Source organism: Halichoerus grypus, chromosome 2 (genome assembly GCF_964656455.1).
Source record: "Halichoerus grypus chromosome 2, mHalGry1.hap1.1, whole genome shotgun sequence".
NCBI classification, from domain to species: Eukaryota; Metazoa; Chordata; class Mammalia; order Carnivora; family Phocidae; genus Halichoerus; species Halichoerus grypus.
This window is the reverse complement of record NC_135713.1, coordinates 127304120-127326770: the sequence shown is the minus strand read 5'-3', so window position 1 is coordinate 127326770 and position 22651 is coordinate 127304120. Positions and strand designations below refer to the sequence as shown.

General features: G+C 35.4%; 1 protein-coding gene across 4 annotated transcripts in view; it reads left to right on the top strand.

The window, feature by feature from the left end:
* LYRM7 (LYR motif containing 7) overlaps window positions 1–16167 on the top strand; it is a 38370-nt gene extending 22203 nt beyond the window's left edge. For 2 of the 4 annotated variants that reach the window (XM_078067551.1, XM_078067550.1), the window contains exon 7: window positions 16041–16167. In XM_078067551.1, the coding sequence (XP_077923677.1) occupies window positions 16041–16132 (92 nt within the window). In that variant the 3' untranslated portion in view covers window positions 16133–16167. Of the gene's footprint in view, window positions 1–11409 lie in introns of all 4 variants that reach the window. The other 2 variants (XR_013445843.1, XM_036123846.2) reach the window with 2 other exon arrangements.
* The last annotated feature ends 6484 nt before the right edge of the window (window positions 16168–22651 follow it).

Below are 22651 nucleotides of genomic sequence, written 5' to 3'. Positions count from 1 at the left end.
TTTTAGATATGACAATATTGGTTTAGATTTCTTTTTGTCTATTGGTTTTTGTATAATTTAATTTTCCCACAAGATTGAAAATTTTGACTCTTTCATGGTAATTAGTATAGAATGCTATATTACCTTAATAATGGCCTCATTCTTTCTATTAAGAGATATATGGGTCTCTTTTTCTTAATTTATTCCTGTGGGTCCAAGATAAAACAAATTTGATTTTTTAATCTCTGTTTTACAATCACTTTAAGCAAATCTCTCCACAAATTTTAGCAATGTCTATACTGGTATACAGAAATGAATTCTGCTACTTGGCTAAAAAGTAGAGTTGTGATAGTGTGTTTCTAAAAAATAATCAGATAATGTCCCAACGTGAAAAATAATAGATATTGAAAATAATTAAATTAAACCTCATTTGCAAGAATAATCACCAAGTTCAGAAACAGCTACATGAATTTTAAATCCATGTCTCTTTTTCCTTCCCTTTCAAATAATAACTACAGTGGAAATAAAATACGAACACCTACCAAGAACTCTTTATACTAAATAACTTCTCATTTTTTCCTTTTTATTTTTTTTTTTAAGTAAGCGCCATGCCCAGTGGGCTTGAACTCACGGCCCTGAGATCAAGAGTCACATGCTCTACTGACTGAGCCAACCAGGCGCCCCTCTCATTTTTTCTTTTTTAAAAAAAATCACATCGCTATCCTTGTAGATAATTACAAGTTTCTTATTACAGACCAAATAATTTCATCATTTGAGAAAAACTCATTTTTTAAAACTTTAAAAAATTAAAAATAAAATGCTGAGACTTTACAATCTCAATTCCATTATAGTTAGCATACAGTATTATATTAGTTTTAGGCATACAATATAGTGGTTCAACAATTCTATACATTACTCAGTGCTCATCATGATAAATATACTTTTAATCTGCTTCACCTGTTTTACCCTTCCCCCTGCCCACCTCCCCTCTGGTAATCATCAATTTATTCTCCAGGGTTAAAGGTCTATTTTTTGGGTTATCTCTTTTTTTCTGTTCGTTTGTTTTGTTTCTTAAATTCCACATATGAGTGAAATTATATGCTATTTCTCTTTCTCTGACTTATTTCATTTAGCACTGTACTCTCTAGATCCATCCATATTGTTGGAAATTGCAAGATTTCATTATTTTTGGTGCTGAGTAATATTCCATCTTATACATGTACACCAATATTCCATCTTATATATGTACACCACATCTTCTTTATCCATTCATCTATCAGTGAATACTTGGGCTGCTTCCATAATTTGACTATTGTAAATAATGCTGCAATAAACATAGGGGTGTGTGTATCTTTTCAAATTAGTGTTTTCTTATTCTTTGAGTAGATACCCACTAGTGGAATTACTGGCTTATAGAGTGGTTGTATTTTTTAATTTTTTGAGCAATCTCCATACTGTTTTCCTCAGTGGCTGCACCAGTTTGCAGTCCCACCAATAGTGCATGAAGGTTCCTTTTCCTCCACATCCTTGCCAGCACTTGTTGTTTCCTGTCTTTTTGATTTTAGCCCTTCTGACAAGTGTGAGGTGATATCTCATTGTGGTTTTGATTTGCATTTTCCTGATGATCTGTGATGTTGAGCATTTTTTTCATGTTTCAGTTGGCCATCTGTATATCTTCTTTGCAGAAATGTCTGTTCATATCTTCTGCCCATTTTTAATTGGATTATTTGGGTTTTTGGTGTTGAGTAGTATCAGTTCTTTATATATTTTGGATACTAACCCTTTATCAGATATGTCATTTGCAAATATCTTCACCCATTCCATAGGTTGTCTTTTAGTTTTGTTGATTCATTATTTTTAAAATCTTTTCAAATATTGGAGAAACTGGGGCAGGATGAGGAAAAAAATATTAGGGAAACTATTTTTCTTTCCATGTATCCCTACTTTTTTCTGTGTGTGTCTAGTTTGTTTTTTTTTCTTTTTTGATATCTCAGGTACATGAATTTGGGTTAATCATAATCTTTGATTCATACCATTTTCTTTTTTTTTTTTTTTTTTTTAAAGATTTTATTTATTTATTTGACAGAGAGATAGCAAGAGAGGGAACACAAGCAGGGGGAGTGGGAGAGGGAGAAGCAGGCCTCCCGCGGAGCAGGGAGCCCGATGTGGGACTCGATCCCAGGACCCTGGGATCATGACCTGAGCCTAAGGCAGACGCTTAATGACTGAGCCACCCAGGCGCCCCTGATTCATACCATTTTCATCATTAGTCTAGCCTAGCCTTTCTAGATAGTGTATAGAAAAATAATAACTATGACTTAGAAAAATACTGAAATTATCCCCTTGTTCTACACTTTTTCATTGATTATTGACATTTGTCAAAGCCCTCTTTCTCATATGAATATTGACAGCTGGTTTCATTGTTGGCCTTTATCAAACATATATTTTATAGACAGTCGCCAAATTTGTGAATAAGAAAAAACTATGAATAAGAAATGTATGATGAACAAATTGTGAACAAGAAAACTCAGGGCTTCACATGGCTATATATTAATCATACTTTGTTTCTAAACAGCATTATCCATATTTTTTAAATTTCTTCTCTGGACTATATGTGAAAGACAAACAAAGTACATGTGTGTTATATTAAAATAAAAAAGTTCCAGGAAACTATTCTTTATTTCAAGTGCATTTTTAAACTTCTGTTCTTTGTTTTTTTTATATTTGTCTTCACCTAAAACTATCATATGGTTTTTATTCTGAGGCAAGTTCATGTGATCCAACAAACGTTTACTGACTACGTACTGTGCTAGGCACTGAGAATAGAAAATGAGCAAGACAGTTACTGTCCTGGGGTGCCTGGGTGGCTCAGATGGTTAAGCGTCTGCCTTCGGCTCAGGTCATGATCCCACAGTCCTGGGATCAAGCCCCACATCGGGCTCCCTGCTGAGCAGGGAGCCTGCTTCTCCCTCTCCCTCTGCCTGCTGCTTCCCCTGCTTGTACACTCTCTCTCTCTGTCAAAAATAAATAAAATCTTTAAAAAAAAAACAAAAAACAGTTCCTGTCCTAATGGAACTTAGAGTGCTATGTGGAAAACAAACAGCTAAGTATTACAATCCTTTGGGTGCCATGATAAGAGAGGCAGAGGTGTTGTTGAGGCACATAGGCAGAGTTCCAAATCCAGCACTTGGTGGGTCAGGACAGGTTCTTAGAAAAAAAAAGTTTTTCTTCAAGTTCTTTAATTTGAGCTTATATATATTTGTGTGCTTAATATGTTTAGAGACATTGCTAGAACTGTGGAGCTAAATATTCTAAATATTTTAATGTCCTATAATTTATTTATATCCTAAACAACTCTCTGATTACCAAACTGTTATAAACCATGCCATTGATAGATTTTTTTAATTGAAATACAATTAACATGGATTACAAGTTTTTAGTTAACTTTGATGACCACACATAGTTACACATTTTTTTCTTATGATGAGAATTTTAAGATTTACTCTCTTTTTTAAAAAAATTTTTTAAAAATTACTTTTATTTATTTTTTTAAGTAAGCTCTACACCTGATGTAGGGCTTGAACTCACAACCCTGAGATGAAGAGTCGCATGTTCACCAACTGAACCAGGCAGGCACCCCTAAGATTTACTCTCTTAACATCTTTCAAATACACAGTACAGTATTGTTAACTATAGTCACCATGCTGTACATTACATCCCCAGAGCTTATTTATCTTAAAGCTGGAAATTTGTACTGTTTGACCCCCTTCACCCATTTCATCCAGTCCCCATACTCTCCACCTCTGAATCACTAATCTGTTCTCTGTATCTGTGAGTTCAGAATTTTGTTATTGTATTTGTTTTAGATTCTCCATGTAAGTAAGATCATATAGTGTTTGTCCTTGTCTGACTTATTTCACTTAGCATAATGCCTTCAAAGCCCATCATGTTTTCACAAATGGCAAGATTTCCTTCCTTTGTTATGGCTGAATTATATTCCACCATGTATATATATACACCACATTTTCTTTATCCATTCATCTGTCAGTGGACACTTAGATTGTTTCAGTGTGTTGGCTATTACAGATAATGCTGCAGTGAACATATGGTACAGATATATTTTCAGGATAGTGATTTCATTTTCTTTGAATAAATACCCAGAAGTGGAATTGCTGGATCATATGGTAATTTTATTTTAATTTTTTGAGGAAACTACATACTGTTATCTGTAGTGGCTGCACCAATATACATTTTCAGCAGTAGTGCACAAAGATTCCCTTTTCTCCACATCCTTGCCACCACTTCTTACTTGTCTTTTGGATAATAACCATTCTGACAGGCGTGAGGTGCTATCTTATTGTGGTTTTGCTTTTCATTTTCCTGATGATTAGTGATGATGAGCACCTTTTCATGTATTTATTAGCCATTTATAGGTCTTTGGAAAAACGTCTGTTCAGATCCTCAGCGCCTTTTTTTTTTATTATTATTATGATTTATTTGACAGAGAGAGACACAGTGAGAGAGGGAACACAAGCAGGGGGAGCGGGAGAGGGAGAAGCAGGCCTCCCGCTGAGCAGGAAGCCCGATGTGGGGCTCGATCCCAGGACCCTGGGATCATGACCCGAGCCGAAGGCAGACGCTTAACGACTGAGCCACCCAGGCGCCCCCTCAGCACCTTTTTAATCGAATTTTTAAATTTAATTTTTAATTATATGTTTGGTTTTTTGCTATTGAATTATATGAGTTCTTTATATATTTTAGATATTAGCTTCTTATCAGATATATGATTTGCAAATATTTTCTCACATCCCATTGGTTGCCTTTTCATTTTGTTGATGATTTCTTTTGCTGTACAAGAAGCTTTTTAGGGGCGCCTGGGTGGCTCAGTCGTTAAGCGTCTGCCTTCGGCTCAGGTCATGATCCCAGGGTCCTGGGATCAAGCCCCGCATCGGGCTCCCTGCTCAGCGGGGAGCCTGCTTCTCCCTCTCCCACCCACCCTGCTTGTGTTCCCTCTCTCACTGTGTCTCTCTCTGTCAAATAAATAAATAAAATCTTTAAAAAAAAAAAAAAAAAAAAGAAGCTTTTTAGTTTGATTTAGTCCTATTACTTATGTTTTCTTTTATTGCCTTTGTTTTCAATGTCTAATCCAAAAAAATCGTTGCGAAGGCCAATGTCAGGAAGCTTATTCCCCTGTGTTTCCTTCTAGGAGTTTTATGGTTTCAGGTCTTATGTTCAGACCTTTAATCCATTTGAGTTCATTTTTGTGTATGGTGTAAGATAAAGGTCCACTTTCATTTTCTGTATGTGGATGTCCAGTTTTCCCAGAATTATTTATTGAAAAAACTATCTTTTCCTATTGTATCCTTTCCCATTTCCTTTGTTGTTAATTAATTGACAGTATATGCATGAGTTTGTTGCTGGGCCCTCTGTTTTATTCCATTGATCTATGTATCTATTCTTATGTTTTTACACAAATACCATATTGCTTTGATTACTACAGCTTTGTAGTATAGTTTGAAATCAAGAAGTGTGATGTCTCTAACTTTGTTCTACTTTCTCAAGGTTGCTCTGGCTTTTCAAAGTCTTTTGGGGTTCTATATAAATTTTAGGATTATTCTATTTCTGTGAAAAATGCTATTGGAATTTTGATAGAGATTGCATTGAATCTGTAGATTCCATAGGGTATTAGGGGCATTTTAACAGTGTTAAGTCTTCCAAATCATTAGCATGGAATAATTTTCCATTTATTTGTATTGTCTTTTATTTCTTTCATCACTATCTTATAGTTTTGAGTATACAGGTCTTTCACCTCCTTGGTTAAATTTATTCCTAAGTATTTTATTATTTTTGACACAATCATAAATGGGATTTTCTTAATTTCTTTTCCTGATAGTTTGTTATTAGTATATAGGCATGCAACTGATTTTTTGTGTATTGATATTTTATCCTGCAAATTTACAGAATTTGTTTATTCTAGCAGTTTTGGTAGTCTTTAGGGTTTTCTATATATAATGTCATATTATCTGCAAATAGAGACCATTCTTCTATTCTTATTTAGATGCCTTTTATTTCTTCTTCTTGCCTAGTTCTGGGTAAGGCTTTCAGTACTGTGTTGAATAGAAGTGATGAGAATGGGCATCCTTGTTCATGATCTTAGAGGATGAACTTTCTGTTTTTTATCATTGAGTATGATGTCAATTGTTGGCCTATCATATATGACTTTCATTATGTAGAGGTATGTTCCTGTGATACCCATTTTGCTGAGAGTTTTTATCATGGGTGTATATTGAATTCTGTTAAATGCTTTTTCTATGTCTTTTGAGTTGATTCTATGATTTTTTTTTTCTCCTTCATTTTGTTAATGGGGTGTATCACATTGATTTGCAGATGTTGATTTGCATCCCTGGTATAAATCCCACTTGATCTTGATGTGTGATCCTTTTCACATATTGTTGAATTTGGTTTGCTAATATTTTGTTGAGGATTTTTACATCTATGTTCATCAGGGTTGTTGGCCTCTAGTTTTCTTTCCTTATAGTGTCCTTTGGTATCAGAGTAATGCTGGCCTCATGAAATGAGTTTGGAAATATTCCTTCCTCTTTTGTTTTATTTATTTATTTATCTTTAATCTTGACCTAAATTTTGATTAAAGCCTTTTTATTTTAAGAAATTACTTTTTAAGTGATACATTTCATATGACCATAATAGATAAGGTTTTTCAGGAGCCTAAAGTACAGGAAATAAATCATGATCTCAGTATAGTTCTTTTTCAAGATCTGACAACTTCAGTAAACTTATGCTGTTATGGTACATTGACATCTAATATAGAGAGCAAAGTCAGGGATTTTATAATCAATAAAGCAACATTACAGTGAAAAATAGTATACAGCATATGAATACACCTGTGATATATTTGGCCTATGAAAGTGCTAACAGTTAATTTAGAAAAATTCAATTATAGGGCACTTTTTGATTCCAGAGATTACCTAATAAGGTGAATTGGGTGAAGGGATGGAGTAGTGAATATTTGACAGGTTTTCTGGTTATTTACCACTCTTTGAATTGATAATTTTGTTTCAGGTATTTCCATCTCCTTAAGTTCTAAATTCCCATCATAGAATCTAGAAAATTCAGTTCCTCAGTTTTCTTTACAGCTTAGCATAGAATTTGACATAGGTGAAGTGTATTCACTCATATTCAGAAATGAACTTGAGAAAAGGCAGTTGGCATAGAATCTCTTTTGCAGGCAAGAGCAGCATCAGTGGTTGCAGAGTCAAGTTACTGGTGCAGAAGCGCACTGGTGTGGTGGCAGGAGCAAAAAAATTGAGTTTCCAGCAGCATCTGAAATGTAGCGTCTTGTGTTCCATGGTGGTAGAATTGGTGGCAATTTCTTCTAGTGCCCAATAGGCAGCAGTAGTTTTCATCATCAGGCCAGTTTTGTGGTGTGGCTTTGTACATTGTTGCTGGAAGCTTAGCCTTAAGCCTGCCTGATTCTTAAGCCCTCACAATAATTGCTTGAGTTAGACTAATAACCTTTTTAATAAATGACTTTTCTGCTTAATCGTCCAGAGTCAGCTTCTGTTACTTTTAACCAAAAACAACAGAAGTTGTTACCAGAAGTGAGATACTGAAAATTACACAGCCTAAAATGTGAAATTAGTTGAATGGAAGGCAAGGACAGAGGGGGATAGGACTGTTGTGGACCTGACCTTTACAGTCTTTAGGCTGGTGGTCCTTGTTATGTAGTGATGAAACATGAGGTCAGTGCCTCATCGTGTTTCTTGAGACACAGACCAAGTACCAGCTGAGGCTACAGCAATAAGAGAAATAACCAGAATGTCAAGGTGTTCTGGTTATTTCTTCCTGCTTTCAGCAAAATTCTGAAAAAGAGGATGAATGCAGATTAAGCTAGTTGGTGCAAAGCAAATATGGAAGGAAGTATTATTTTGCTAAGGACACTTTTCTGTCTACATCCTGATTGAGAGTCTTATACTTGAGATTTAGAGTCTGGCAGTGTTGAAAATGAGAATTGCTCTTATTCACTAAACCTATAGCCAATACAAGCAGGGGGCTTTTGAGTTCTGACATGAAATAAAATCAGTGCCTCAAGACGTTCCCACTTTCCAAACAAGGATCAGATATACAATGCATTTACTCAATGGAGCCTATAGTTTTTCATTACTTTAAGGAGTATCCATTAATCTTAGGGTTGGGGAATGGGCAGAACATAGAGGCCATTATCAAAGGATGAAAATCTTCATGCTTAAAAATTTTCAGGTTGGGGCGCCTGGGTGGCTCAGTTGGTTAAGCGACTGCCTTCGGCTCAGGTCGTGATCCTGGAGTCACGGGATCGAGTCCCACATCAGGCTCCCTGCTCAGCATGGAGTCTGCTTCTCCCTCTGACCCTCCTCCCTCTCATGCTCTCTGTCTCTCATTCTCTCTCTCGCAAATAAATAAAATCTTAAAAAAAAAAATTAAAAAAAAAATTTTTTTTCAGGGTGTTTGCCTGTGGCTACTTGTACATAGAAATGACTAGAAAAAAATAATTTTGAATGGAGTATATTGCCAAGAAACCCCAAGCCTGGCTAGCTCACTTCAACTCTTAAAGCCATCCCTGGGCCCCTGAACTCATCAGTAGAAAGTGAAAGCTTCAGAGCCTCAAAGAAGGGCATCTTTCCCAGTATCCTCCCCTCTGGGCAAGCATTTCCCCAACATACAGAACCAGGAGCCTTGAAGAACAATGGACAAGAGAGGGTCTTTGAGTCTCCCAGAAAACAGGATACGTGCTACCAGATTGACTGACTAAGGACTTTATTGCTTTGCCAAAAGCAAGGGGTTCTTGCTCTTCCTGTCCAGCAGCATTTAGGATTTACTGTGGAACAGTGACTGCCATATGTTTCCTATTCCAGGTTTTTATTGCTGTATCTGTTTATTCTTTACGGTAGTCCAATAGGTAACTACCGTGTGGGCCCTGGCTAGACCTAATGGAAAGGCTAGCACATCAGCCAGAGGGACTCAGTTTGAATCTGGATAGGACCTTAGGGGTCAAGTAGTAAATGGATATATTCTGTATATGAAACAAAGGGTATATATTCATGTTCTGTAGCCAAGAGGGTGTACTGCTTGTTACCACAATATCCATTCCTTCTTACCAGCTGAAAAATTTTGTTGGGGTGCAGTGTGCCAAGCCAAAAAAAAAAAAGGTTCTTTCTCAGACTACATGACACCTTTCTGACCACCTAAGCAGTTGTGTATTGGATATTGTTGTAAGAAGGGTATTGTTTTCCTGTTAAAAAGACATAAGTCAACCTAGCAGTCTCCTTTTGCCCTTTTCCCTTCTCCCTTCCTGGAGTATAGATGGTGATGTCACAGCAGCAGTAAAGACAAAAATCACACATGAAGGATAGCAGAGCAGGAATTTAAAAAGAGCCTGGCTTCTTAGTGGTAGTAAAGACCTGCAGTAGCCCAGGATGCCTTAATCTGTATTTCTTGATATGTGAGAAAATTAAATCTCTTATTTTAAACTGTTGTTTGTTGGACTTTTGGTTAATCTCTCTTTTCCACCAGATTGTAAACTCCTTGAAGTTAAATAGACTTTTTTTTTAATTGAGGTATAATTGACATAAAACATATTAGTTTCATTTGTACAACATGATACCATATTTGTATAAATTGCAAAATGATTACCACAATAAGTCTAGTTAATGTCTGTCTGCTTACATAGTTACAAATTGTTTTTCTTGGGATGGGGACTTTTAAGATCTACTCTTTTAGCAGCTTTCAGATATGCAATACAGTATTATTAACTGCAGTCACTATGTTATACTGAAGAGACTATTCTGTATTCACTTCTGCATTTTCATTCTGTGATATAATGTTCAGCATAAAATGGCACATATATGTTTGATAAGTGAAACAATTTACTGCCATTGCTAATACGTTAAAACCTAAACTGTAATTTGTTCTCTGGTGGTATCTCCAAAGATTGGTAGAAGCAGATGAGAGATAAACAGTGATTAAATAATAATTACTTAGCTGATTTTCATTTTGGTAAACCACATTTATCATCTGGCTCATAACATTATTTTAGTTAGATCAGCTATTTTTCCTTTTCAATTGAATTTGTTTTACTGATACCTTTTTAAAAATTTTTTTAATAATTCAAATTTACAGAAAAGATGTAAGAGATGTTGAAGGGTATGGAAATTTCCTTTACCCAGATTCCACAAATGCTAACATTTACCACATTTGTTTTATTATCCATCCCTCATTTTTTTTCTAAATGTTCTGAGGGTAAATTGTAAACATAATGCCTCTTTACCCCCAAATAGTCATTTTTTAAATCATGACAGCCCACTAAGATTAGATTTGGAGAAAGAGTGTATTTCTTAAAAATACTTTCATATGTGTTTGCTAAATTTGCAAAGATATTCTCTTATAAAACCACAGTGTAATTATCAAAACCAGAATATTAACATTGATACAACTCTACCATTCAGATGTTTTCATTTGTCCTAACTTGTCTTCTCTAGTAGAAGAAAAAAATTCCCTCTGGTCTAGGATCCAATTGAGGATCACACAAATAGCATTTAGTCACTATTTTTTTAGTCTTCCTTAATCTGGAGCAATTCCTCAATCTTTCTTTGTCTTTCCTGACCAAGATATTTTTGAAGAGTATATCCAAGTTATTTCATAGAATGTGATGTGAGCATTTTTTGATCCTGATACCTGAATTCAGCTCTCCTGGGAAAAAAAAAAGGAAAAATCATTGATCTTTACAAAATTTCTTATCTTAATTAAGAGCTCTCTCTCACTTGACCTCCAGTAGGATGTCTCACCGAAGACTTATATTTTTTGTTGTTGTTGTTTGACTGAGTTTCTCAGTGGGGCACTGTTGACATTTTGAACAGCATAGTTCTTTACTGCACCAGATTGTCCCATACATCTCTGGCTCCTGCTCTTTAAATGCCAGTAGCATTCTCACTTGGTACGACAACCCAAAACACCCCCATTTGAGAACCACTATTCTGTAAAATTCATTTAGAGTCTTTAAGTTAGGAAAATGGTCTTGCTTTTTATATAGTACGCAGTTTAATAACCAAGTTGATTGTTTTAATTATCAGTAATCTCTCATCAGATAGGTGATAATGTATATTAGCCGAATTCTGTTCAGGTAATTAGTTATATTTAATAAATCATAAAGGGTTAAGTTGATCATAGATGTTTTAATATAATCTGAAATAAGAATCCTGTTAACAGTTTTCCATTTAAAATCAAGACTTCACTTTTGAAGTTATCTGAAATGAAATATTTCTGGAAGATTTACCTTAAAATTCAGTATTTTACTGTTAGAAATTTTAGAGGGAAATGAGTATGTTCATTTTATTTTAATTTTAATGATATCAATTATTCTTTTTGTTTTTCTTTCAGAATTGGTCCCTAGGAAAGAGCTCCTTATAGAAAATGTGCCATATTGTGATGCACCAACTCAGAAGCAATGAGTTTTCTAGGATAAAATCAAGTCTTTTAGTTTTTAATCTTAAGTACATAACTCTGGCAAAAGTTTTGGAAATGCAAGTATTTCAGAACCAGCCTATTGAAAATGAATGATTAAAGTATCACTTCATAAGTAAATTTCACATTAAAAGGACATTGCTGAAAACTGCAGAACATAGTTAAATATTCCTAGACAGCATTAAATAAGACATGTTATTTGCTTTAAAAATCAAACTTTATAAACTAAAATAAATGCTCAGGAGGTATGTCATACTCATTTCTCTTTGACCTTGATGAGTATTTTGGTCTTTTTTTTTTTTTAAGATTTTATTTATATATCTGACAGAGAGACAGGGAGAGCGGGAGCACAAGCAGGAGGAATGGGAGAAGGAGAAGCAGGCTTCCCGCTGAGCAGGGAGCCTGATGCGGGGCTCAATCCCAGGACCCTGGGATCATGACCTGAGCCGAAGGCAGATGCTTAATGACTGAGCCACCCAGGCGCCCCGAGTACTTTGGTCTTAACATAACTAAGAATGCAGTGATTTGACAAGTTGGTGGGTTTTCCTCCCACGTGAAATGAAACTGTGAGATTAAAATTATTAGATTAAATTTGTGTTTAGTTCCATAAACATTAAATTGGTCAAAAAAAATCACAGTATGTGCCAACTCTCCACAGAAGGTGGCCTTTGTTTCCTAAAGCACTGAAATTCTTTCTTTTTTTTTTTTTAAAGATTTTATTTATTTGACAGAGACACAGCGAGAGAGGGAACACAAGCAGGGGGAGTGGGAGAGGGAGAAGCAAGCGTCCCGCTGAATAGGGAGCCTGATGCTAGGCTCGATCCCAGGACCCTGGGACCATGACCTGAGCTGAAGGCAGACGCTTAACGACTGAGCCACCCAGGTGCCCCAGCACTGAAATTATTTCTGTAGCTAACAAATAATTATTCAGTTTCCTTTCAGAGATAGAGTATCTCTCTGTTCCTGTAAAGACATTTTTCTAATAAGTCTTCTGAAGATAGATGAATAAAATATCAAAATCACCTAGGATCACTGTGGAATAAAGAAATCCTAATTTTTTTAGGAAATAATGACCCTTAATCAAACTATGTAATACATCCTTAGTAGAAATAGTGTACTTAGGCCACAGCTAGACTTTATTGTGAAAATGTAATATGTGGCTACCTTCTTTCGATTTTAATCAATAAAACTTAGATGGCTTTTCTTCCACATGTCCCATCCATCCCTGACGTGAGTGGCAGTATCACAAAACAGTGTGTCATTCTACCATCTAATGGTGGGAACTAAAAAGTTGTATTTAATATTCTTCTTGTTTCTCTTTTATCTGTGTATCTTTACCATTCTCTTCTTAGTGAGCAGTGTGTTCTCTCCCATTCACTGACCAATTCTCCCATTCAGTAATGATACAGAGTTTTCAATTTTTATAGGATTCTTAATGCAAGCTTTGTTGGCAAAACATGGGTATATCCATAGTGGATATAAAATGTCATATTTTAAAATAATTTAAAAAATAATAAAATAATTTAATTTTAAGAGATCAAAGATTTTGCTAAATTCCTCAGACATATTACACTTAACATTAAGCCATTAACTATCCTTAATGCCTTCTAATACTTGTGAGAAGAGTGTTTAGTAGTCTGTGAAATGGTTTATACATGTCAAACGATTTGCAACGTTAATTTTTCATCTCCCATGTGTAGTTATTATTTATGTGGAAATTATACCTACTTGTTTCATATTTGAAATTTGCTCTTATAAAAGAATGTTGAAAGTTGTCACAGTACAATCACTGATAAATTCCCTGACTTAGTATTGTTTCATTAAGTATCTATATTATATATTTGGAGGAAAGTTGGCTGACCTAGGTTAACTTAATATATTCTAATTATTTCAGTAATATTGAACATTTTTAGTAGTTCCTAGCTTTTTTTCTTTTTTTAAAGGATTTATTTGTTTATTTATTGGACAGAGAGAGAGCATGAGCAGGGGGAAGGAACAAGGGGAGAGAGAGAAGCAGGCTCCTCGCTGAGCAGGGAGCCCATTGCAGGACTCGATCTCAGGACCCTGGGATCATGACCTTAGCTGAAGGCAGATGCTTAACTGACTGAGCCACAGGCGCCCCCCCTAGCTTTTTTTCTTTAATCTTAATTCCTGTGTTCCATTCTTCATTCACATTAATTTAAATATCTCAACAGATTTTTTTTTTATAAACTTACCATTAGGAGCAATAGAGATTAATAATTCACATGCATATTTTATTAAAGCCAGTGGCTTTGAGATTTTCTTCAAGATATATATATATCTTGTATATATATAAGAAAAAAGATCGTGTTTATATTAGCGGACAAAACTATAAAATAGTAATAGACTTTTTTTAAAAAGCTGTGTAACTTAAAAATGAAAGACATACTATGTTCCTAGATGGGACAACTGAAAATTATGGACATGAACAGTTTAAATGTTATCTATCAAAATCCCAAAAGATTAAAGATACATCTATGTAAAAATATGTAACTTCTGTACTCTGTAAAAGCTACTATAAAAAAAGTTTACAGAAAATATTTGCTGCCAACATAATGATTAAAATAGTTTTAAGATATAAGTGCTCCTATGACTCAGTAAAAGATAACTCAGTGAAAAATGGACAAATGATATAAATAAAAAGTTCACAAAAGAAGAAATATTAAGCCTCTCTAGTGATCAGAGAAATGTAAATTAAAACAATATGAAACTTTTTTTGTTCATCAAATTTGCAAAAGTTAAAGAAACTGATCATATCCATTATTTGTAAAAGTAACATGGGTGTGAGGAAATGGGCAATCTCAAATATTTCTGGAAGGGATGTAAGTGATAGAGCCTTTTTGAAAGGAAAATTGACATCAAAATTTAAAATAAACATATTGGGGCACCTGGGTGGCTCAGTCGGGTAAGCATCTGCCTTCGGCTCAGGTCATGATTCCAGGGTGCTGGGATCGAGCCCCATGTCGGGCTCCTTGCTTAGCAGGGATCCTTAGCGGGGATCCTCCCTCTCAGTCTGCCTGCCGCTCCCCCTGCTTGTGCTCTCTCTCTCTCTCTGTCAAATAAATAAAAATCTTTAAAAAATAATAATAAAATAAACATATTACTCAATCTTTTATCTCCATAGCACACGAGAATACTAATAAATTAACACTCAGATATATGTATAGGAATTTCTGTAGCATTGTTTATAATTGTAAAAAATTGAAAATGGCCTAAATTTCCAAATTTAGGGCAACAATTATAGGAAATGTAGCTTTGGGATATTATGCAGGTGTTGAAAAGACTGATGCAAAATATATATACCATCAAGTGAAAGAAGCCAGTCACAGAATATATGTTATCTATGAATCCATTTACATACAAAAGTATTTGTGCACACATTTGTGCATATATGCATATATATATATACACACACAAATGAATAGAAATCTACATACTTTAAAAAAAAAAACATGCTTAATGTTAGTACAGTTGACCTTTGAACAAGGGTTGAACTGCATGGGTCCACTTATACGTGGACCTTTTCTTTTTGATAGAGTACAGTACTGTATATTTTCTTGTCCTTATGATTTTCTTAATATTTTCTTTTCTCTAGCTTACTTTATTCTAAGAATATAGTATATAATATACATAACATACAAAATATGTGTTAATCAACTATGTTATTAGTAAGGCCAACAAGTAAGCTATTAGTAGTTAGGTTTTGGGGCAATTAAAAGTTATATGTCGAGGGCGCCTGGGTGGCTCAGATGGTTAAGCGTCTGCCTTCAGCTCAGGTCATGATCCCAGGGTTCTGGGATCGAGTCCCGCATCGGGCTCCCTGCTAGGCGGGGAGCCTGCTTCTCCCTCTGCCTCTGCCTCTCTCTCTCTCTCTGACTTTCATGAATAAATAAATAAAACATTTAAAAAAAAAAAAAAGTTATATGTCGAGGGGTGCCTGGGTGGCTCGTCGTTAAGCGTCTGCCTTCGGCTCAGGTCATGATCCCAGGGTCCTGGGATCGAGCCCCGCATAGGCTCCCTGCTCTGCGGGAAGCCTGCTTCTCCCTCTCCCACTCCCCCTGCTTGTGTTCCCTCTCTCGCTGTCTCTCTCTCTGTCAAATAAATAAAATCTTCAAGGAAAAAAAAAGTTATACGTCCATTTTCAACTGCGTGGGAGTTCAGTGCCCCTAACCCCCAGGTTGTTCAGGGATCAATTGTAGTTACGTAGGAGAATGAGATTTGGTGAAAGGACTGGTAAATTGGGGATTTTTATTATGGTAATTCCTGCATGCTTAAGTACTTTTTACAGTGTGTAGATCAATGTATAATTTTTAAAGGACAATACTTAAGCTACTAGTGATTTATTTAAAACTTAATTATGCAATAGTAAAAATATTAGCATCTAGTATATCGGACACTCATGAACCTCATTCCCACATTTGACAGAGGTTACATTTTGCCATATTTGTTTAAAGATATCCTTCCTTATAAGTCACAAAATCTTACAAAGCTAAAGTCCCACTTTTCTTTCTCTTGTCTCTTTTCAGGTATAATTACTGTTTTACAGCTGGTGGATATCATTCCCATACTTGTTTTTATACTTTTACCAAATGTATGTGTATTCAAAACAATGTATTGAGGTTTTAAAATGAAAATAAATGGTGTTATGCTCCATGTGTTCCGTAACTTATTTTCATCATACTTAGGTTTTAAAGATCTATTCTTTTTTTATTTTTTTACATGGGATTGATCTATTTTGTTGCATAAATATCTGGGTCTTTTATGTCTTATTCCATTGTAAGAATGAACTAGTTTATCCATGTCTCTTGATGAACAATAGTATTGTCTTGTTTTTTGATATTGCAAACAAATTTACCAAAAACTCCAGCACATGGATTCTTGTACCCAAAGTTTATCTGAATTTATATGAGGAGGCAGAACCATTGAGGCATGGGGTATGTGCATATTCAATCCTTCCAGGAATTTTTAAATTGTTCTTTAAAATAGTTGTACCAGGGCGCCTGGGTGGCTCAGACGGTTGGGCGTCTGCCTTCGGCTCGGGTCATGATCCTGGGGTCCTGGGATCGAGCCCCACATCAGGCTCCCTGCTGAGCGGGGAGCCAGCTTCTCCCTCTCCCTCTGCCTCCGCCTGCCGTTCCCCCTGCTTGTACTCTCTGTCTCTGTCAAATAAAAAAAATAAAGTATTTGTACCAGTTTATATTCTAGTCAACACTGTGTGAGAGGTCCCATTTTTCCATATCCTCACTATTGTTATATATAACTTCTCTCATTTTTTTCAAATTGATGGATATGAAATGGTATCACATTTTAATTTGCATTTCTGGATTACAGATGAAGTAGATCATCTTGTGTTTATTGGTCATTACAGTTTTCCTTTATGAATGTGTGTTCATATCCTTTGTTCACTTTTTTCTCTTGGATTGTCTGGCTTTTTCTTACTGATCCCTTTTTATATATATTGGGTACTAATCCTGAGTCTGTTATCTGTGATGTAAACGTCTTCCTCCATAATGTGACTTGTCTTTTAACACTGTTTGTATAAACCTGTAGTATGGGAGTTTATTTTAGTGTGTCCATTTTTAAATTTCTTTTGCTTTTGTACCTTTTTAAGTAATTCTTTTCTACTCCATAGTCAGAGGTGTTCTAATACATTTTCCTTTAAACATTTAAGTCTTGCTTTTTATGTTTGGCCCTTTATGCCATCTAGAATTTATTTTTGTTTATAATATGAGGGAGAGGTTTAATTTTATCCTTTTTTATGAGAAAAGTTTGCCTCAGCATCATTTATTGGATAGCCTATCCTTTTCCTGATTACATGTAAAACAATGTGATCATATCCCAAATTACTATATATTGGAATCATTTAAGGACTTTGTTCCTACAATTATCCCTCTCCACCAAATCTTTTTTTCCCCTTCTCTCCACTGGATTGTTTTCAACAGCATTCAACATTCTGAAATATTTACCATCTTAAAAAAAAAACTTTATCGAACTCACCTCCGTCCTTGAGCTTCAACGCTATTTTTCTGCACTTTTTTACTACGAAGCTTCTATGCTTACTGTGCCACTTCTCTCCCAACTCTGTCTTATAGAGATCCCAATCAAGACTTAATCTCTGCCACTCCAATCAAACCCTTGTTGTCCCAGTTACTGGTGACCTCCACTTGGAAGTCCAAAGGTCAATTTTTAGTCCTCATTTTATTCATTCTCTCAGTAGCAGTTGGCATAATCAATCATCCCTCTTCTTTGAACAGAGAGACCTAGACACTCTTTTATTGTAAACCTATTGTGAGTATGATACAGACATGAATGCAAATAACAAAAATGCCTGCCTTATCTTGTTTGTCATTTTAGATCCACTTTCAGCCTTTTTTGACCCTGCTTGCAACCTTATCTGGGAGTACTGACCTGTATGAACCAGCTCAAGTGGCTTCTGTACCCTCTGACTTTTGGCTGGTTCTCTAATGAGAGATGCTGGCAGGAGATCAGAAGGAGGGAGGAGAGTGAAGGCAGGTATTTATCTTTCTGACTATCCTTGAGAAGTTGCCTCAGGCTGCAGTATCCCCCAAAGCTTCTCTCAAGGTGAGTTCTGTACAATTCTCTCCTTCCAGTTTGGGTAAGAGCTTCCCTTTCCTCCGCAGGCCTGGGGTTGCAACAGCTCATCTGCTACTATCCATGTGGGTTCCCCTACACTCATAGTTTTGTAAATAGTCCCTTTACAAGTAAATCATTCTCAAGCTGCCGTATTTTAAGTGTACCATCTATTTCCTATTGGGACTCACTAATTCACTGCCCTGGGGGAGTTTACTTCTGGAGGTGATAGATAGACAATAAACAAAATTAATAAGTAAATTAGAAGGAAAGGCAGGAAAGGGAGATAGGGAAGCTGGGAACAGTAGGGTGTTGCAATTTTAAATGTGATCAGGGAAGTTCTCATGAAGAAAGTGATAGTTGAGTAAAGACAAGTGATAGTTGAGTAAAGGTGAGGATGTGAGGGATCTAGCCATGCATATATCTAAGGGGAGAGCTTTCCAAATAGCAAACTGCTAGTTTCATGACTGGTTCATGCCTGCTGTCTTTGAAGAGAACCCAGTGACAGGAGCAAAGTGGTTAATGGGGTGAGTAGTAAGAGATGAAATTGTAGAAATGATGTGGTAAAAGGAGGTGGGGAGTGGATTCCAGTTTATGTGGGCTATTAAAAGGACTATGGTTTTCACTCTTAATAAAATGCAGAGCCATTAGATGGTTTTGAAAAGAGAAGTGATATGATAAGATTTTAACTTTTAAAGAGATCACTTTGGCTATTATGCTGAGAAGAGACTATGGGGCAAGGTTGAATGCATGGATATCAGTTAGAAATCTGTTGCATAAATTAGGTAAGAGGTGATAATGGCTTAGACCAGAGTGGCAGCAATGATGGTGATAAGAAGTGGCCAAGATTCTGGATATATTTTGATAGAGCTCATGGTTTTCCTGATGGATTAAATGTGAGGTGAGACAAAAAGAAAGGGGTCAGGGATGATTCCCAAGGGTTTTGGCCTGAGCAACTGGAAATATATTGTTGCCATCAATTATTATGGTGAAAACAGACTAGGTTTTGGACAAAGATCAGGAGTTTAGTTTTGGACATGTATTGATTGAAATGCCTATTAGATATCCAAGTGGAGATATTAATAAGACATCAAATGTAATAGCTGGAGTTCAGGAAGTTGTCTGGGCTGGACATACGTATTTGGCAGCCATTAATATAGATAAACTACTTAAAATCATAATATTGGATGAAATCACCAAGAAACTGATTATACCTAAAGAAGGAAAGTTGAGTCCTAGGTTACTCCAGTGTTAAGAGGTTAAGGAAATAAGGAACAATAAGCACAAGAGACAGAGAAGTTTCCAGTAAGGTGGAATGAAACCAAAAAGAATGTAGAACAGAGGTTGGCAGACTGCGGCTCAGAGAGACTAAATCTGACCCACTGCCTTTTTTTGTAAATAAAATTTTATTGGAATACTACCACATTTGTTCATTTATATATTTTCCCCATAGCTGCTTTCATACTATAATGGCATAGTTGAGTAACTGCAACAGAAACTGATCCACAAACTCTAAAATTACTATCTGGTCCCCATATAGAAAGTTTGTTGACCCCAGGGGTAGAGTCCTAGAAGCCAAGTGAAAAAAGTGTTTCATTGGAGAGGGAGTGTTGCAGGGTAATTGCAATTAAAATTCCTGTAGGATTTAGACAAATGGAGGTGGTTTTGATGACTATGGCAAGAGAATTTCAGTGATGTAATTGGGGAAACTTATGCTCATGGCGATTCTACCCATATTGACCTTTAAATTCATTGTAATCACAGTTAAAAGTGCAGTAGGGTTTTTGAGGAACTACTAAAATTTACTCAGAAATTTATGAGAAATAACAAAGGTCCATAAATAGCTAAGTCAGCTATGACAAAAGAGTAAAATTAGATATCCATATGCAAAAAATGGAACTTTGATCCATACCTCAAACTATATATATAAAATTAATTCAAAATCAATCATAGACTTAAATGTAAAGCCTAAAACTGTAAAACTTCTTGAAATAACAGTAGAGAATCTTTGTGACTTTGGGTTAGGCATAGATTTCTTAGATAAGACACAAAATACACCATACATTAAAGAAAAATTTAAGAAACTGGACTTTATCAAAATGTAAAACCTTTGCTCTGTAAAAGGTAACTGTAAAGAGAATGAAAAGACAAGCACAGACTGGGAGAAAATATTCACAAATAATAAACTGATAAAGAACTTGTATCCAGGGGCACCTGGGTGGCTCAGTCATTAGGCGTCTGCCTTTGGCTCAGGTCATGGTCCCAGGGTCCTGGGATCTAGCCCCGCATAGGGCTCCCTGCTCAGCGGGGAGCCTGCTTCTCCCTCTCCAGATCCCCCCTGCTTGTGTTCCCTCTCACTCTCTGTCAAATAAATAAAATCTAAAAAAAAAAAGAACTTGGATCCCAAATATATAAAGAACTTTTAAAAGGGGACAACCTAATTTTTAAAACAGATCAATATTTGAAAAAATTATCAAGTTATCAAATTATCAAACAGATATACAAGTGGAAAATAGGCACATGAAAAGATGTTCAACATCATTAGTCTTTGGAAATTAAAATCACAATTGAATACCGCTACATACCTTTTCTGGTAGCTAAAATTAGAATGAGTGACCATGCCAAGGGTTGGCAAGGATCTAGAGGAACTGAAATTCCCACACATTGCTGAATGCAATGCAAAATGGCAGAACAAATTTGAAAATCTATTAAGAAGTTAAACATATACTCCCCATATAATCCAAACTTTCCACTCCTTGGTATTTAAGAGAAACGAAAGCATTTATCCATGCAAAGACTTACTGCTATTGCACAGCAAAGGAAACCATCAACCAGATGAAAAGGCAACCTATGGAATTGGAGAAAATATTTGCAGATCATATCTGATAAGGGACTAATATCCAAAATATATAAAGAACTGATACAACTCAATAGCAAAAAACAAACAATCCAATTTAATAAATGGGCAGAAGATCTGAATAGACATTTTTCCAAAGAAGATGTATAAATGGACAACAACTACATGAAAAGATGCTCAACATCACTAGTCATCAGCAAAATGCAAATCAAAACCACAATGAGATATCACCTCATATCTGTTAGAATGACTCTTTTCAAAAAGACGAGATAAGTTTTGGTGTGAATATGGACAAAAAGGAATCTTTGTACACTGTTGATAGAACGTAAACTGGTGCAGGCATGATGGAAAAACAGTATGGAAGTTTCTCAAAAAATTCAAAATAAAACTACCATTTGATCCAGCACTTCCACTTCTTATCCAAAGAAAATGAAAACACTAACTGGAAAAGATATATGCACCCCCATGTTCACTGCAGCATATTTACAGTAGCCAAGACATGGAAGTAACCTGTCCATCGATGGATAAATGGATAAAGAAAATGTGATATGTGTATATAATATATATATATATATAGGAATATTATTCAGCTATAAAAAATAAAATCTTGCCATTTGCAACAAATTGACATTATGCTAAGTGAAATAAGACAGAGAAAGACAAATATTATATGATCTCACTTATTTGTGGACTCTGAAAACAAAAGGCTAAACTCATAGGTACAGAGAACAGATTGGTAGCTTCCAGAGACAAGGGGTGAGGGGTGGGCAAAAAGGGTGATCAAAGGTGGTCAAAAGGTACAAACTTCCAGTTGTAAAAAAATAAATCATGGGGATGTAATGTACAGCATGGTGACTGTAGTTAATAATATTGTATATTTGAAAGATGGGAAGAGTAAATTTTTAAAGTTCTCATCACAAGAAAAGATACTACAACTATGTGGTGAAGAATTTTAACTAGACTTATTGTTATTTTACTTATTGTGATTATTTCATAACACATACCAACACTGAATCATTACATTGTACACTGAAACTAGTATAATATTATATGTCAATTATATCTCAATAAAAAAGACTTATTTCTAGCAACTTTATTTGTAATGGCCCACAACTGGAAACAACCCAGATGTCCATCAGCAGATGAATGAATAAACAAATTTTGTTTATCATATCCATACAAAGGAATACTTCTCTGGAATAAAAAGAAATGAGCTATTGTTACATGCAACAACATAAATGAATCTCAAAATACTTTATCCTGAGTGAAAGAAACAGATAAAAACAAGTACATATTTTATGATTCTGTTTATATAAAACTCTAGAAACTGCAAACTAATTCATAGTGATAGAAAGCAGATCAGTAATTGCCAGGGGATGAGGGCATGGGGAGGGATGGAGGGTGAGATTAAAAAGGTACATGAGGAAATTTTGGAGGGTAATGTATATGTTCATTACCTTGATTGTGGTAATGGATTCATGTGTGTATGCACATGTCAAAAAATGTACAAAATGCATGTGTACATTTTAAATATAGTTAACTTTATATCAACTATAATACAATAAAGCTGTTAAAAAAATACTACAAAGCTATAGTGATTTTTTTTTTAAAGATTTTTATTTATTTATTTGACAGAGACACAGCGAGAAAGGGAACACAAGCAGGGGGAGTGGGAGAGGGAGAAGCAGA